This window comes from Arachis duranensis, chromosome 5 (assembly GCF_000817695.3).
Source record: "Arachis duranensis cultivar V14167 chromosome 5, aradu.V14167.gnm2.J7QH, whole genome shotgun sequence".
In the NCBI taxonomy this organism is placed as follows: domain Eukaryota; kingdom Viridiplantae; phylum Streptophyta; class Magnoliopsida; order Fabales; family Fabaceae; genus Arachis; species Arachis duranensis.
This window is the reverse complement of record NC_029776.3, coordinates 95,421,932-95,438,865: the sequence shown is the minus strand read 5'-3', so window position 1 is coordinate 95,438,865 and position 16,934 is coordinate 95,421,932. Positions and strand designations below refer to the sequence as shown.

The 16,934-nt window shown below is 30.6% G+C and overlaps 2 protein-coding genes across 4 annotated transcripts; one reads left to right on the top strand and one right to left on the bottom strand.

The window, feature by feature from the left end:
- Positions 1 to 9,020: 9,020 nt before the first annotated feature.
- LOC107490591 (annexin D5) lies at positions 9,021 to 12,144 on the top strand. Its single transcript, XM_016111371.3, has 6 exons — positions 9,021 to 9,253; positions 10,022 to 10,167; positions 10,303 to 10,518; positions 10,718 to 10,933; positions 11,129 to 11,218; positions 11,712 to 12,144. Exons 1-6 carry the CDS (start codon positions 9,178 to 9,180, stop codon positions 11,913 to 11,915), a joined length of 948 nt encoding a protein of 315 aa, XP_015966857.1. The 5' UTR covers positions 9,021 to 9,177; the 3' UTR covers positions 11,916 to 12,144.
- Positions 12,145 to 12,401: 257 nt separating this feature from the next.
- LOC107490592 (UV-B-induced protein At3g17800, chloroplastic) lies at positions 12,402 to 16,610 on the bottom strand. Of its 3 annotated transcripts, XM_052262427.1 has the most exons (5): positions 16,409 to 16,610; positions 16,173 to 16,313; positions 14,951 to 15,249; positions 13,189 to 13,986; positions 12,402 to 12,678 (listed from the first exon to the last, which is right to left on the bottom strand). In XM_052262427.1, the coding sequence occupies exons 1-5, from the start codon at positions 16,436 to 16,438 to the stop codon at positions 12,666 to 12,668; spliced, it is 1,281 nt and encodes a 426-aa protein (XP_052118387.1). In that variant the 5' UTR covers positions 16,439 to 16,610; the 3' UTR covers positions 12,402 to 12,665. The 3 variants fall into 3 exon arrangements, with proteins under 3 accessions (XP_052118387.1, XP_015966858.1, XP_052118388.1); XM_016111372.3 differs by lacking the exon at positions 12,402 to 12,678 and having other exon boundaries at positions 12,887 to 13,986; positions 16,409 to 16,609; XM_052262428.1 differs by lacking the exon at positions 12,402 to 12,678 and having other exon boundaries at positions 12,887 to 13,986; positions 16,441 to 16,609.
- Between the last annotated feature and the right edge of the window lie 324 nt (positions 16,611 to 16,934).

Below are 16,934 nucleotides of genomic sequence, written 5' to 3'. Positions count from 1 at the left end.
TTAATAAAATTATATATTGTTAATAATACTTTTGTTAAAATTATATTTGTTCAAATTTTTTTCATCTTCCCCTTTTTAATAAGTTTAAACTCTATTTTTTTACTCTCTTCTTTTTTTTTTAAATTTCTCTAGGAGAATTAATAGTGTAAAAGGAAGATGAAAAAAAATAGAAAAATAGAATTTAGGTTGGTTGAAAGGTGAAGATAAAAAAAAGGAATTGAACAAATTTATATAGTTTTAACAAAAATATTATTAATAATAGTACATCAATTTTGTTAATTATTAGTGAGAAATCTGATGATAGGAATTGAGATAATATTGATATCATTTTAAAAGTTTTTGGATAAAAATATATAACGATTAAAATATTAAAAATCAAAATAAAATTCATCCTAAATGTTGGAGAGCAAAACAATACTTTGCCCTATTAAAACACAGTATTTATAATGTTTAGAGAAAAAAACGGGTCTGCGGGACTTGGTATCAGAGCATCAGTGTATCACTGTACTGTGGACTTATGTAGCACCAATAGTGTTCAATCTTATTCTCAATTTATATTTTTTTAATAAATTTATAAATAATATATATTATTATTTATTTATTTTTTTATTTTTTTACCAAAGATAAGACTCGAATATGCGACTTCTTAAATAAATACGGAGAGATTATGTCATTTGAGTATTAAAATAGAATAAAGTGTCATTTTTATCTCTAATGTTTAAAGTAAGTCTCAAAGTTATCCCTAACATTTAAATTGTCTTATTTAAGTTTTTAACGTTTCAAAATTGACTCAATGTTGTCCTGTCATTAGAAATGTTAACGAAATTGACAGCGGGACAAAATTGAGACAATTTTAAAACATTATGAACTTAAATACGATAAAAATGTTGGAGACACATAGAAATAAATTTTAATTTTATTCTTCAATAATATCAATTTTTCACGATATATAGTTATTCAATTATTTTTAATCACATATAAGTAAATTACACTTAATCACATTATTTTGATTCTAAATAAATTTATATTTTTATAATTTTACTCTTAAAGATTTTTACTCATCATGAAATGTTTGTAAAATGACTAGAATCACATTACTTTATTGTATATGTATCATTTTTTTCCTACAAGTTTATATACTAGTCATTCTACAAATATTTTATGATGAGTAAAAATTTTTAAGAGTAAAATTATAAAAAAATAAATTTGTTTAGAACAAAAGCAATGTGATTAAGTATAATTTACTTAGATGTGATTAAAAAAATTGAATAACTATGTACCATAAAAAATTGATATTATTAAAGGATAAAATTAAAATTTATTTTTATATATCGTTTTTGTCCCCAACGTTTTCGTCCTATTTAAGTTTCTAACATTTTAAAATCGTCTCAATTTTGTCCCGCTGTTAATTCCATTAACAGATTCCTAACGGCATGACAACATTGAGTCAATTTTGAAACGTTAGGACTTAAATAGGACGATTTAAACATTAGAGACAACTTTGAGACTTTGGAGACAAAAACGATACTTTATTCGTTAAAGGACAATTTACGTATATAAATTGAATGGACGAATTGTTTACCCAAATACAACCATACAGATTTTATTACTTATGTGTCCTGAAATAAGTTTATGTAATCCGTGGAACACTCCCACGTTTTACAAATTGTATATAAACCGTGAAAGCCTCCCACGGTTTAGGAAGGAATCAAACTATAGGAAAACCGTGGTTCTCTGCCACGGATTATGAAAAAGGGAGCTTGAGCAGTGCCAGCCTCCCACGGTTTATGAAGAGATTGCATTAAACAAAAATCTTTGGACTCTACAACGGTTTATGAACAAGAGACAAACACACATCAACCGTGATAGATTTGTGTCAAAATTTTGTGTATGTTATATATGTTCCTTAGTCATAATATCTTAAATGTAAAAAATATAGGATTACATGTTTGTTGGCGGTATCTCTAAGAATGTAAAATGAAAGTAAATAAGAGAAGGAAGCTATTAGCACTTTTATTATAGTGATTTGTTTGGAGATTATTATTATTCTTATTATTATTATTATTATTATTATTATTATTATTATTAGAGAAAATATAAAACAAAGATAAGAAATAAAAAATGTGAAATTTTAATTATGAATAAAAAAATATATATGCTCAAACTGTATGTTTATACTATTTTTTTTTATATTATAGTTAATCATATTAATATTACAAGTATGATGAGGAGTACATGATATATCTGTAATTCTGAATATATCATATGAACATTACATATTTAAATTTGAATAAAAGAATGTTGATGTACAAGGAACAGAAATTTAGAGAATTATTATTATTTTCCTGAAATTAATGAAAGTTTAATCCTTGAAGCAAAAGAAACAGCAAAAGAAAAATAAAAGCAAGGTCTAAGACTCTGAGCATCAATAACTAGGGAGGTCAGACATGATTAAAAACTCAAAAAGTTGTTTCCCTAGTCACATCTTTATGGTGTTTCTGTGTCAAGTAATCATTGAGACAAAATATTTAGAGTCGAGATCAATTGCAGAGTACGCCAAAAGCTTTGAGCACCACTGTTTGGGAATAATAATAATAATAATAATAATAATCTCCAAACAAATCACTATAATAAAAGTGCTAATAGCTCCCCTGTCTTGTTTACTTTCATTTTACATTCCTAAAGATATCGCCAACAAACATGTAATCCTATATTTTTTACATTTAAGATATTATAACTAAGGAACATATATAAATCACGGTTGATGTGTGTTTGTCTCTTGTTCATAAACCGTTGTAGGGTCCAAAGGTTTTTATTTAATGCGATTTCTTTGTAAACCATAGGAGACTGGCACGGTTTATGCTCAAGCTCCATTTTCGTAATCCGTAGCAGGACGGTTTCCCTATAATTTGATTCTTTCGCATATACGATGCGAAGCTTCTATGGTTTATATACAATTTGTAAAACGTGGGAGAGTTTCACGGATTACATAAATTTATTTCAGGACACATAAATAATAAAATCTGTATTGTTGTATTTGGGTAAACAATTCGTCCATTCAATTTATATACGTAAATTGTCCTTCATTAAAATAAAACCTTACTTTAAATTATTAAAATTAATCATAACTATTAAAAATTTAATTTATATTTTAATATTAATAAAATATTATTATCATTTATCTAAACAATATATTATATTTTAGATACATATTATATTTCTGTATTTATAAAAAATTAAAATTCTTATGTCTACATATTTTATATCATGCCATATCTATATCAGTGTTTATGTTTTTATAGTTATGGATCGTGTAATTTTTAGAGTTTAACCGTGAGTTGATAAAATCTAAATACAGAAATAATTTTAACCTCAGACTAATCAGCCAACTAACTAAAAACTTTATGCGGACCAAAAGCTTACTTAAGCTAAAAAAATTACTTTATAAAGACTAAACACTATAAGTATAATATTTCAAACATTTCGAAAACATTTCCTTTTTATTATTAAAAAAAACTCGTAATGAAGTTTACCCACTTATTATTAGGACTACCACTTGTTGATGATACACGCGTTCTATTTAAAAACGGGCCGCTTGTGATAGATAGCTTAACAACCAAAAAGATTCTGCCATTACTGCAAAGTAGCCTAACATGGGTAGGGACTAGGAAGACTTTTCTGAGATAGACTTGAATTATTTGGTAAAAGAGTAAAATTTCATTCTGGTCATTGTCCATTTTACAAAAGGATAATTTATTTTTTATAATTAAAAAAAATAATAATTTGACCTCTAATTATTATTTTTGTTAGACAGTTAAATTATTTTATTAAGTTTATTATAATTTTCTAATGACAAAATTTTACATAACACGTTAAATATTAACATATCACAGTATCCTTGTATTGAGATAAATAGGTCTCACTAAAAATTTTAATTGGGACAAATAATCCATTATAAATGAAAGCAACATCATTTCTCTTCTTCTTTATTCTCTTTTTTATTGATGAAAGTAAAAAAAAAAAGTAAAAATAATTTTTTATAATGAATAAATAGAACAATAATAATATACTTTGTCAATCTTAACCAGCATATATAATGATAATTTGGATAAATTCTGTTGTGGATTAATAATATTATTAGACTATTTTGTTTAGCGGATAGAGAAAATCAAAGTCATGAACATTAGACTCTTCATGATGTTGGTTACGCATGAATTAAAAAAGCTTTATATTTTAATGTAAATGTTAAAAAAATACAATTCCAAAAAAAAATTTAAATACAGTATACAATATACATCCACATAAATAGTAATGGTAAGGGTTAAGTTTAATTTTGGTCCCAACGTAGAGGTTAAAGTTTTCAACTTTTTTTTACTACGAAATGGTCCCCAAAATTTCAGTCTATTTTAAAATCGTCTTTTTTTACTAATTTTATTTTTTTATAACAAAGCACTAGCTTCTTCTTCTTCTTCTTCTTCTTCTTCTTCTTTGCCGTCCTGCCGCCTGCTGCACCGCACCACACAACCACCAGCTTCTTCTTCTTTTTCGCCGCCTTGCCGCCCTGCCGTCCTGCCGCACCGCACCACTGCACCACCGCCAGCTTCTTCTTCTGTGAATTAGATTTTTTGTGAAATTTGTTGTGAAATATTGTTATTGCTGAAATTTGAATTTGGAATATTATTGTTGCTGAATTTGTTGATTATTGTTCAAAGTGCTGTTGTTTGAATTTTCTGATGATGATGATGATGATGATGATGATGATGATGATGATGATGATGATGATGATGAGGCCATGATGATAATGGTGGTGGTGGTGGTGGGTTCTTGTTCAACTTGGACTTCTGGTTGATTTTGGTTGATTTTGGAAAAAATTCTGATGAAGATAATGATGACCATGATGATACTGGTGGTGGTAGTGGTGGTGGTTCTGGTTGGGCGTATGCTTCTGTTCTGGTGGTGGTGGTGGTGGTGGTTGATTTTGGGGTGAAGGAAGAAGGGTATTTTCGTCCGAGGGACGATTTTAAAACAAACTGAAATTTTGGGGACCATTTCGTAGTAAAAGAAAAAGTTAGGGACGATTCCGATTTTTAACCTCTACGTTGGGGACCAAAATCGAACTTAACCCTAATATTAACGATATCGATAATGAATAATATATGTACGGACGAATGAATACAGGAATCTCAATGGGGCAAAGCGGGGCGGAGCGAGAGATGTCTCTTTGTTTTTCGTTTTCGTCTTTAGAATTGATTCTCTCCCTCATTTTAATCTTTGCTATGGGAGGGTAATTGTCTCTATTTTCGTTCTCCGCATTTCTCATATGGAAAGGTATGGGGAGCCAATCGAATATTTGTACAATGCGTACAATGAAGGTTTAGAAAGTATTAGAGATATAACCATTAGTGTTACATTTTTTCATCAACGTAAGCCTCTGTGATGAGTGGTATCATGATATGGTATTAGAACTTTAGATCCGAAAGGTCAAGGGTAATCAGTTTAAGCTTTTGGGATGAGTGATTTTATAACATGAGATGTTTATTATCCCTAGTACCCAGATGGTTATTCTGAATATTATGGGTGATGTTCATTTTGTAACTCATATAGCTCATTGTACACATTGTATAAATAAGTCATTGGCTCCCTAGCAGGACTCTTCTCATATTTTTTTTCTTGGCTTTATTCTTCGGCTCTCTATATTTAATATTTATATGAAAATTAAAATAAAAAAATAAAAAATAAATTACAAAATATTATTACAAATATACAAAATATCTTATTTAAAATTATAAATCTAAAAATATAACATAACAAATCATAATCCATAATAAAATCACCTATTAAGAACGGCGCAGTAATTAAGTAGAGTAATGGAAGAGAAAGAAAAACATTTAATAAAACAGAGTTAAAATTTTTAATAGGTGAAATTTCTAAAAATTTTTTATGTTAAAAATAAATTAAAAATATTTAAATAAATTCAAGAATTTAAAAAATTATCGGAGACGAAATGAAAATTCTTGCTCAATCTCGCATCTGTCTTAAAAAAAATTCACTCTCCATTTCTATTTTTACGAAAAAAATTTTTGCCTTAGGATTTTTATTTACAGTAGTCCTGCGGGGTATTATACTTCTAAAAATTTTGACACTCCTAAATAGATAGTAATGGTACCTAAAACTAAAACCAAAATACATGAAAAATGATCTTAATTTTATTCTTATCATATACGTGTATTATAAAGAATAGAATAGAACAAATAGAGAGACGAGATGAAGATATTATTTTTGCTTTTTCTGTTTTTGCCAATAGAGAATAAGAGTGTGAACAAGAAAGGATGTTGCTTTTGTGAGGAGCTATTAATCCCAATTGAAAATTTTGGTAAAGAGACTATTTATTCTAATTCAATGGTTGAGTGACATTTCAGCAATAAATATGTCACATAAAATTCTTCGTACCATACTTTTCAACTTTTAAATATTTTTTTATTAATTTTTATTTTGCTAATCATGCTTTGAAATAATTAATAGTGTAATTGAATTTCGACTGTTATTTCCACAATAACTAATTTTATCTTTTATATCAAATAATTAATATTATTATAAAAACATCAAGAATACCTACATAAATACTAATTAAATTTAACCAAATAAATAAATATAATAAATATTCACATAAAAAATATTCACATCAAGGGATTAATATTAATATAATAAATATTCATATCAAAAATTAATATTCACTAAATTAATATTATTATAAATAAATCTTTACATCAACTAATTATCTCAATTTTAACAAAATAAAAACATAAATACATAAATAAATATGAATTAAATTTTAACCAAATAAATAAATAAATAAATAAAAAGGATTATTATCTTAAGTTTAACCAAATAAAGTTATAAACAAATGCTAATTAATTATATTTTCACATGTCACGTAACTAATTAATCGCTCGACAATATAAATTATAACAATTTTAATCTCTCGAACAAATATCTAAAATATGTACCTGCATTCATATATTCATGAAATTTTGGTGCATGTATGGATTCCAAATTTAAAGTGCGCATGAAAGATGGCTCCTCAAATGGATGTTGATTTGCTAGTGCATTTGTCACTTCTACCATATCTGCCTTTATAGTGCCGTCAGCTTGATCTTTGTCTTCATATGGACAAACGATCTCGTAATTGCTTTCAAACTCTTCCTCATTGTTACTGTTGTAATCTTCCCGTTCAATATTTTGGTCGGCTTCTGATTGTTCGAATTCAATATACAACTCAATGAACGACATCTGAGAGCGACTTTCAATATAAATTGAAAACATCTTTTACATGCTCGTTTCATCAGTTACATATTTGGTTTGAAATTGAACGAATCCATCAAATACCAGTATAGGATACCTGTATAAAATATATGATACTCTCCTTAACATTTCAAAAGCTATCTTCTCACAAATCACACCTTTTAGTTCTTTAAATGAGATTGTGAATGGAATAACAATATCTAACGAATTCTCACATACAAATTTCACTCCTTCAGATGTTTGTAATAAAATCTGACTATAATAATATACTTTTAATACAACTCTATTATCCATTTTTTTCTCACATTAATATGAATTTCATCGTAATTTTTTGAAGTACAAATTTTACTCCATTAAATATTTGTAACAAAATCTGACCATAATAATATACTTTTAATACAACTCCATCATTTATATTTTTTTTCTCACATTAATATAAACATCACCGTAATTTTTTGAAGCACAAAAAATTCTGGAGGGACCGAGAGAAGAAGAAAAAGAGAAATTTGGCAATTTAGGTGCAAGCTGTATATATATATATATTGGAACGAATTGGTTGGTCTAATTTTTATTTAGACATTAAAATAATTTATTTTAAGTAAATCGAACGGTCCAATTTATTCTTGTGCGAAATAAAATTTTTTTTAAATAATATTGAAATTGGACAATCTAATTTGTATATTAACTTTCACTAATAAACAAATCAGACGGTCTGTAAAAAAAATAATTATTATAATAAAGTCTAACATACCTCATTTCCATACTAAAATACAACACAGTGCATATAAAAAAATGAACCTGATAACAAAACAATCAAGTTAGCTTAATATAAAAAATTAGTTATTAAATTAATTATTAATATAAAATATAAATAAAAATATATAATATATGTTAAAAATAAAAAATAATATATATATAAATATATAATACTTGATTTGATAACTATTTTTTTTTATGTGGATATTGCTAACAACAGATATTTTGTAGCTTGGCCCATAATTTTATTATAGTAACATTTAGTTCAGTTTTTTCCCTTTTTTTATGTTTTACTTTTGTCTGAATATAGTTTTTTATCGGATAAAAAACAGTACTAAAAACGCGTGAGTATGAAGAAGTAAATGAGTAATACCCCACAAAAAATACAAGACTTGCTCGTGTTAATTATTATCTAAGATGTCCGTACATTAATATGGACACGAAATACAATATATAGATATACGAATTTTAANATTATTTTTAATATTTTTAATTATTAAAGTATTTAAAATATTTTTTATTTTAATAAATAATAATATATATTATTTTTAAATTTATTTAAAGAATATATATTAAAAATAAAGTTAAAAATACTGATACGTAATAATATTTAAGGTGCCAAAAATTTTTTTATTTTTTATTAAGATACGATTCGACATGATAAATGCGTATGTCAAACAAATATCAATAAACATGGTATTTAAAATTTACATGACACACAAATATAACAACTCAACAAAATATCCTACTTCATCGATTATTACCAAAGATACATGGTTCATGAAGAATCCTGCTGTGTTAATTATTGACCTCGCTTATTGGCAAAAACTGATATTAAGTATTCAAATTTCAAAATGCATGGAAAAAGGAAATATTAAATCAACACCTTGACGGTAACTTGACAACAACGGAATATTTAAAATTGTATAAATTTGAATTGTTTCTTACTTTCTCATTTCTTATGACACAAGAACAAACCGTTGCAACATAAATAAACTTATCTAATCAAAGAGAGTTTTTCCTACCTAATTCCTTTGCCTTCGTCCTCTTCTCTAAAAAGAACTATTTTTTCTTATTCTTGTGTGGTGTATTCACTTTCCATAGAAGAAGAAGAAGAACATGTCTACTTTGATTGTACCCCCAATTCCTCCTTCCCCAAGAGATGACGCCATGCAACTTTACCGTGCTTTCAAGGGTAACCATCTCTCTCTCTCTCTCTCTCTGAAACTGTTAGTTTTGATGTTTGTGTATATGATTTGGTTATGAAGTTATAATCATGCTCTAAAAAAAGTACATGATTGCTTCTTGTCTCAAACTGCTCCTTATCGTTTGATATTCTTGAATTGGGTGTGTTTAATTGCTTACTGATGAAACAGAATGAGCTGCTGAAATTTTTCTTTTTCTTTTCTTCTTTTTTATTTTCACTCGGTTGAAAATAATCATACTTGAAAGCATAGTAAAATTGCTTATGTGTCAATTTCTTTGGGGATGCTGTTCCGAATCTATATGGTTTGGATTTTTATGAATTATAACCTTTTTGTTTTCCTTTCCTGTTTTACTTGCTTTTGCACTACAGAAGAAGTCTTTGATTCCAGTCATGAGAAAAGCCCTAAATTCCTACATTGTTTACTTGTTTTGTGACTTTTGAGTTTTGTCTAAAGATGTTGACTGCTATATTGACCTGCTTTTTTTTTTATATGTTTTGTTTTCTAGTGTGCTTTCCTTTCCATATCTTTTTAATTGAAAAATAGAAGGAAAAAAATGAATATTTTTGCATAAAAATAGAAGGGGAGAAAAAAGTTATTGCACGTATAGTTTGATCTGTAATTGCTATATAGGATTTTACCCAACTGATTCTTCTTTTGTGGAGACAGTTATACAGAGTCAAGTGTTATTCCTCTAGACTTGCTTCCATAAACACTTCTTTTGTTTCTTTTTTTTTTTTAATTCTGTGCTTTGATAGGATTTGGGTGTGACACTAGTGCCGTTATCAATATCCTTGCTCATAGAGATGCGACACAGCGAGCCTACATCCAACAAGAATACCGAACAATATATTCCGAGGAACTTTCTAAACGCCTCGAGAAGGAGCTTCGTGGAAAGTTAGAGGTGTTCACTGAATCACTTCATTTAGGTCATTTAGTACCACCTAAATTGACCAAATTATATGTATCTTAGTATTTTAGAGTAGTAGATAATTTTTGCTAATAGTGTCTTGTCTCATATTTTTTTCTGTGTTTGCAGACTGCAGTTCTGCTTTGGATGCATGATCCTGCAGGACGCGATGCAACAATCGTTAGGAAGTGTCTAACTGTGGATGCAAACATCCAAGGTGCTACCGAAGTAATATGTTCACGCACTCCGTCCCAGCTGCAACATTTAAGACAGATCTATCATTCCAAATTTGGTACCTATATGGAGCATGATATTGAGGCAACCACCTTCGGTGACCATAAAAAGGTGATTGATTATCTTTGTCTTTGTGCAACCTGAGCCTTAATGAATTATAGTCATATATGAATTATCTTTGTTCATCAATTCAAATCAATGTTCAATTATGTGTCACTTTGCACAACATTGAGGTATACTTATTACATGTTTTGTGATTGTTTTCCCATAATATTTGGTTGTTTAATCACATCTGAAAAACTTGCTCCAGATCTTGCTCGCATTTTTAACTACACCTCGACATGAAGGCTATGAGGTTAATAGAGAAATAGCTCAGCAAGATGCCAAGTTCCTCTACAAGGCAGGGGAAAAGAAACTTGGCACCGACGAGAAGGCTTTTATTCGCATTTTCAGTGAACGGAGTGCAGCACATTTGGCTGCTATCAGCTCTTATTACCACGATATGTATGGTCACTCACTCGAGAAGGTTTGTTACAATTATGGTCTGTGAAATATGGGGGAGAAACTTTCATAGATTAAATTTACGAGTAAAATTACATTACATGTAATTCTAATCATTGAAATTTTGGCCTTCATATTTGCTCCCATACTAAACTCATCCTAATTCCTAAATGTATTATTTCTTTTGTAACTTTTTCCCGCCGCTGTGGTTTTATTACAGGCAGTAAAGAATGAAACATCAGGGCATTTTGCTTATGCTCTTTTGACAATAGTCCAATGTGCTGAGCATCCTGGAAAGTATTTTGCAAAGGTATTCCTTTAAACTTCGACCATAGTTAACATTGCGATTATTCCATTGAAAGGTAAATCACGAGAGGAAAATGACAGCTTGATCATTCAAAATGTGTGCACGCGTGTGCATCTGTCGTGTCTTGTCTGTGGTGTTATTTGTGTACATACATAAGCAGGAGAAATGCACAAAATGTAAAATGTCCAACGTTAGGAATTAAGGTAAACATCTGCAAATTTTGTGAATCATGATCTGCACTTTCTGATGTGCAAGGGAATGGTAGCATCTTTTCTCTAAAATATATACAAGAGTAAGCTTGTTGTTAGTTAATTCATTCGGATTTCTGTTCAAATCTTCATCGGTGGTGGCATAATTGCCAGTAGTCCATCTCCAATCATTTGAATGTGGCGGAAATGCCAATATCTCATAATGATTTGTAGGAGGTTCTGCATTTGCAAGTATGAAGGAACATTTGAAGAATGTCTTAATGAAATGTAGTTTCATCGCCATACAGGTGTTACATAAGGCGATGAAAGGTTTGGGGACGAATGATGCCACGCTTATAAGGGTCATTGTAACGAGGACTGAGATTGACATGCAGTATATCAAAGCTGAATATTTGAAGAAATACAGGAAGACACTGAACGATGCAGTTCATTCTGAGACATCTGGTCACTACAGGGATTTTCTTCTCCAACTTTTGGGTCCAAATGTGTAGTTAACAATTCAACATGTTCGATGCCCCTATGATGATGAATTAAAAAGAAGCTACAACCTTGTATTTTATTTTATGTTTAAAGAACAATGTTTCAGTTAGGCAATGTGTAGTGCTTTGTAAGGATTATGTACATCATGATCCAGTTTGAGTGAAGGATTTGTGTTTGTAAACATATGAAGGGCTTTTGTGCATTATGTGTAACTAATGTTGCTTTTCATATTGACCATAACCAACTTTGCATGATGCTATTTAGCTTCTTGGTTGATACATGATTAAACCTGATCAATAGAACAATAGGCTAGACATGAAGATATTAATTGTAACATTATTAATACCTTATAGCCCCATTCATGACCGTCATTATATTCACTAATTTGAATATCTGAGACGAAAACACAATCTATCAAAACTTGAAGAAGCCAAAGATGGTTTGCATAGATAGGTAAGATTCGGAAATATTTCACAAGAACGAGGGTTCAAAATTTTTCTGTCGTGAAAATTATTGTGTTTAGAATTTAGGGTTTAAATATTGTTTAGTAACATTCATCTCTCGCAAATGAATTATAGCTTATGGAAGGATTTAACCATTCTAAGTCTTGAACTCATATGGAAGATTAAACAAGCCAGTAGTCCACCTGTCCAGGCCTTGACTTGCTATTGAATATAAAACGAATACCCTAATGAGGTTGCAAACTCCACCAGTGTCACAAACACAGTAGTCCAACCTAAAGAACTCCAAATAGAGATCCTTTATTCCGACATTCTACAATCAAAACAACAAATTAGGCACATGGAATATTCAAACCAACACTAGATCTGATTGAAGAACTGAAAAGTACAAAACAAAGGTTTTGATTATTGACACTTCTACTAGGATCCCAACTTCTTTTAAAACGATTTTGATTAAATCATAAATCACAAGATTGATTACATATGTTTATACTTCATAGTATATGATGTCAAGAGTAATATCATGGAATATTTAAATTACACATATTATTTCATTAATCAATATCCACATATATAACATGACAATTATAAAACCTGTAGAAATAATCAGTGTCCTTTAATGTAAGCATGGCTTAAGCCAAACTTACCAGAAAAGAAAGAGAGGAAACCACCAAACCATCCATATTTACAGATCAATTCATCAATCAGTGATACTGATTGAAATTGAAATATATAAATATATGCATTACATTTGATTGCATCGATTAAAGTAGTGGTCGCAAATCACAAGTGGGGAAAAACTTAGCTCAAAACAAAATGGTACCTAGAGTCCACATAGCTCTCAACATCCCACAGAAAAGAACCAAAAGTAACAGCTTCCAAAACAAGTCTCTTAAGACCACCAAAGCTAATTTTGATGTTTACATCCTTCGAAGAATCAATTGCCCCCTGAGGTGTTATAACCATTTCAGGTCTTCCAAACAGTGCCTGTGTGTGCTTCTCAACCATGCTGACAGCCTCTTTGGATCTTATTGTTGCATATCTCTGTAGTGTCTCTCCATCGAAAGACATCACATAGTTACGCAATCTGGATGCCTTTGTCGCATAGCTGGATCCCCCTGAACTGATGCCACTGCTAGGCAAGGAAGAGACCTCAGGATGAGACATAACTGAAGAAAGGTTCTCTCCACCCTTGTGTCTCGTATCTTCCAAGGAAGTCGGGTAACTGTTATTCTCTTGTGCTGTGTTAGGCAGAATTTTCATTGTCTTCTCTAGCTGGAACCGTTGGTCAACCCGCTTAAGAAAGTATCCATACATGACTGATGCTGCATAGACTTGTCCTAGCCTGAGTTTGCTGATCTGAGCTAAAGAAGACAAATCCCCGGTACGGTTACCCAGGATGACAGACAAATGGTTTTGGATCATTTCATGGACTTCAGAGGAATGAAGCTTCTCAATTTTCTCATCTTCTTCTGGCCATGAATCGACTCGCCCAGAAGGATTAGGGGTAATGGAGGGTACCAGAGAAACATTGGCATCCATAAACTTCTGAACAACCAAAGCATACAATATCTCTTCTAGAGCTTTCCGCCTCTCATTAGCCTTGACCTCAGCAATTCTCCTGGAAAAGTTTGCATGCCAGATCAGAAGTCTATACTCAAATCCATCATATTTTAGCGGGGGAAACCACATCTCATTTATTCATGAATACAAATAATTTAAGATATGAACAACAAAAAACTCAATCAGAACTTCATACTCCACAACCTTTTTTTTCTACATTCTAGTTGCCAAATCGGTTTAATTAGGTAGAAATCATTCATGAAAACTATGCTAGTTTTATATTACACGTTTTTTGCTGGTTTCAACCAAAACTTAGTAGGAAACATACATCATAAATAAATTAAAATATTAAGTCTTTTAGAAGCAAGTTAAACTCACTGAATTTATCAATGTCTTACATGACTCTGCCAAACAGTAACTAGAAAGTAAGTGAATAGATATGAAATACAGAATTAAACGAGGTGATAAAAAAAAACTTTGCATGCGAAACCTGGTTTTGAAAGGGAAAAGACCCCTCCCTCCCTTCCAACCAAAATACTTTTAATGTTCCACAATTTATAAAAGCATGGACTGCAGAATTTCTTTGTAGCACATACCCATCTATTTCGAAATAATTACATGATACATGCAAAACTTTAAAAACAACCATTTAAAAAACTCCAACTAAGTTACCCTCTTCTAATAGAATGTAATTTTGATTTACTAACAGTCAAACTTTGCCACAATGTTGTCCAACCATACCTTCTCACATCAATAATAGTTAATTTTCACACTACTTAAATGGTCACACAAATGGAAGGACATGATTTGTCGACTATGTAAGGATCTTTCACACCCAATCCATCAAAACTAAACTCTTTTCAATATATCTATCATCTACGTAATGATATCCATATTATCCAATCTATAAGAAATAAGAGCATGAAGTGCTACAAGGTACTCCTACTAGCAATAAAGCAATGCCAATGTGGTAATAAAATATGAAATGTTAGATATCATCAAATGACAAGTATACAGCACACCTGTACAAAACTATATCAGTGCCTGAAGCAGAAGGCTCCTCCTTTCTTTTATCACCATCACAGTCTGTTTGGAATTGCTCAAGCTGCTGCTCAACTGCAGCAGGCACAAGATGTGGATGACTTACCAAAATCTCAGAGAGAAATTGCCCAATTGGAGATTCCAGCTGAAGTGGAGCAAACTTGGAACTAGACCCAGATGACTGTTCAGACGATGATGAAGCTCTAACTACAAAACCCTTTCTACTTCCCTCAGCAAGTCTCAGATGACCTAGTCTGGAAATAGGTACAGAAGTGCATAGCTGCCAAACGCCAAAAATCATGAGAAAGTAATACATCACTAATCTTCACATACACATACTATAATAACCTTATTCTATGTATTTATAAGCTCAATGAACAATATGATTATTAGATTTGAATAGAAAAGGAAACTATATAGGCTTAAAAAATGGACGGGAGAGGATGAGACATCCCATGACAAAACCTCATGCTAAAGCATGCCAATTCATTTGAATGTCAGCTAAATTAACACTCTTGAACAGACCATATGCAGAGCTCTAAATGACACAGTGTGACAATATATCCGACTTCAAATCATCTCAACAAAGGAAAAATATATCGAAACAAGTTCTTGTTAAGAGTAAGAGCGATCATAATTACATGGAAAATATTACATGTCACTGTGAATCTGGTACTGCATTATGAAAGGGAGCCTTGGAGCAACGATGCAGTTGTCTATGTGTGACCTCAAGGTCACGGGTTCAAGCCGTGGAAACAGCATGAGCCACTGATGTAATTATCAGGTTAGTTAGGTTGCATACATTACATTCTTTGGGCGCAGCCCTTCCCCAGACCCTGCGTTAACGCGCAAGGCATGGGCTGCCCTCTTTTTCCCTAAGCTTCTCATACTTGCTCTCTACAGCTTCACCATAATTCCCAAATACAATAAAACGAGACATACGAATAGCAAATAATTAGAATTCAACTTGTATTTTCTCTTCTCGTATCACAATGCAGCAGCTACTAACAACCGAAGAACATCAAATTCAACCACATTTTCATATAACTTGTACAGGCAACTAGAATACCAGTGAGAAATTAATTCAAGTTTTTTATTTGTCAAACTCATCAAGCACAGCAAATCAAGCACAAAATATTAGAAAAGTTTGCAATAAAAAAAATAAAAGAAGAGAGAACAAAAGTTGAAGCGGCAGTTTCATACCTTATTATTGAAAAAGCCAAAATTGGAACGGAATGGCAGTACGTTGGATCTTCTGATAAATATGGACGGCTTATATGAACCGGACAATGATGGGAAGATGTTCACCGCCGCCGCCGCAGCCGCCGGTGCTTCCATTTGGAGCTGAGCAAAAGCAAGATAGAAGCGTTAGATGAAAGAAGATAGGAGACACAAGCAAACAATAATTGGAAAAAAAAAAAAAAATATATGGAGATAACATTGTAATTGAAGCATGGAGCGTGATGCATACGTGATGCGTATGAGGAGTTGCGAAGATGGAAGAAGACGAAACCCTAAGGAGCGAGATGGGGGAAGGGGAAGTCCAGATAAAACGATGGAGTCTTACAGTTCAACAAAGAAACAGAAAATAGTCACCAAAAAAACAAACAAACAGAAAATGGGTAAATTTTCCTTTTTCCTACCAATCCATTTTTCCCCCCCTAACTTTAATAGAAAAAAAAAATAATAATTTTGATGCCTAACAGTTTAACACGTTTGTTTAATCGTGAGTTTAATAGACACCACAAAAATCGTGCGTTTAAATAATTTTAAATGATAAATAAAAAAATTATATAAAAATTAAAATCAATTATAAAAAAATAAAATTTCAGCTACAATCAATTTTACATAAATTGATAACCAAAAATTATTAGATAAAAATTTAGTAAAATTATTTAATTATTGTCAAATATCAATTTATTTATTACACTTAAATTTTTACCTTATCAAAATTATTTATCGTAT

Bases quoted from the DNA above. Each gene is read 5' to 3' on its own strand.
- LOC107490591 (XM_016111371.3), top strand. From the start codon at position 9,178: ATGTCTACTTTGATTGTACCCCCAATTCCTCCTTCCCCAAGAGATGAC. The intron at 10,519-10,717 runs GTGATTGATTAT...AACTTGCTCCAG, and splicing joins CCTTCGGTGACCATAAAAAG to ATCTTGCTCGCATTTTTAAC. The intron at 10,934-11,128 runs GTTTGTTACAAT...GTTTTATTACAG, and splicing joins ATGGTCACTCACTCGAGAAG to GCAGTAAAGAATGAAACATC.
- LOC107490592 (XM_016111372.3), bottom strand. From the start codon at position 16,438: ATGCATCACGCTCCATGCTTCAATTACAAT. The intron at 16,314-16,408 runs GTTATCTCCATA...GCTTTTGCTCAG, and splicing joins CTCCATGCTTCAATTACAAT to CTCCAAATGGAAGCACCGGC. The intron at 15,250-16,172 runs GTATGAAACTGC...GGCGTTTGGCAG, and splicing joins TTGGCTTTTTCAATAATAAG to CTATGCACTTCTGTACCTAT.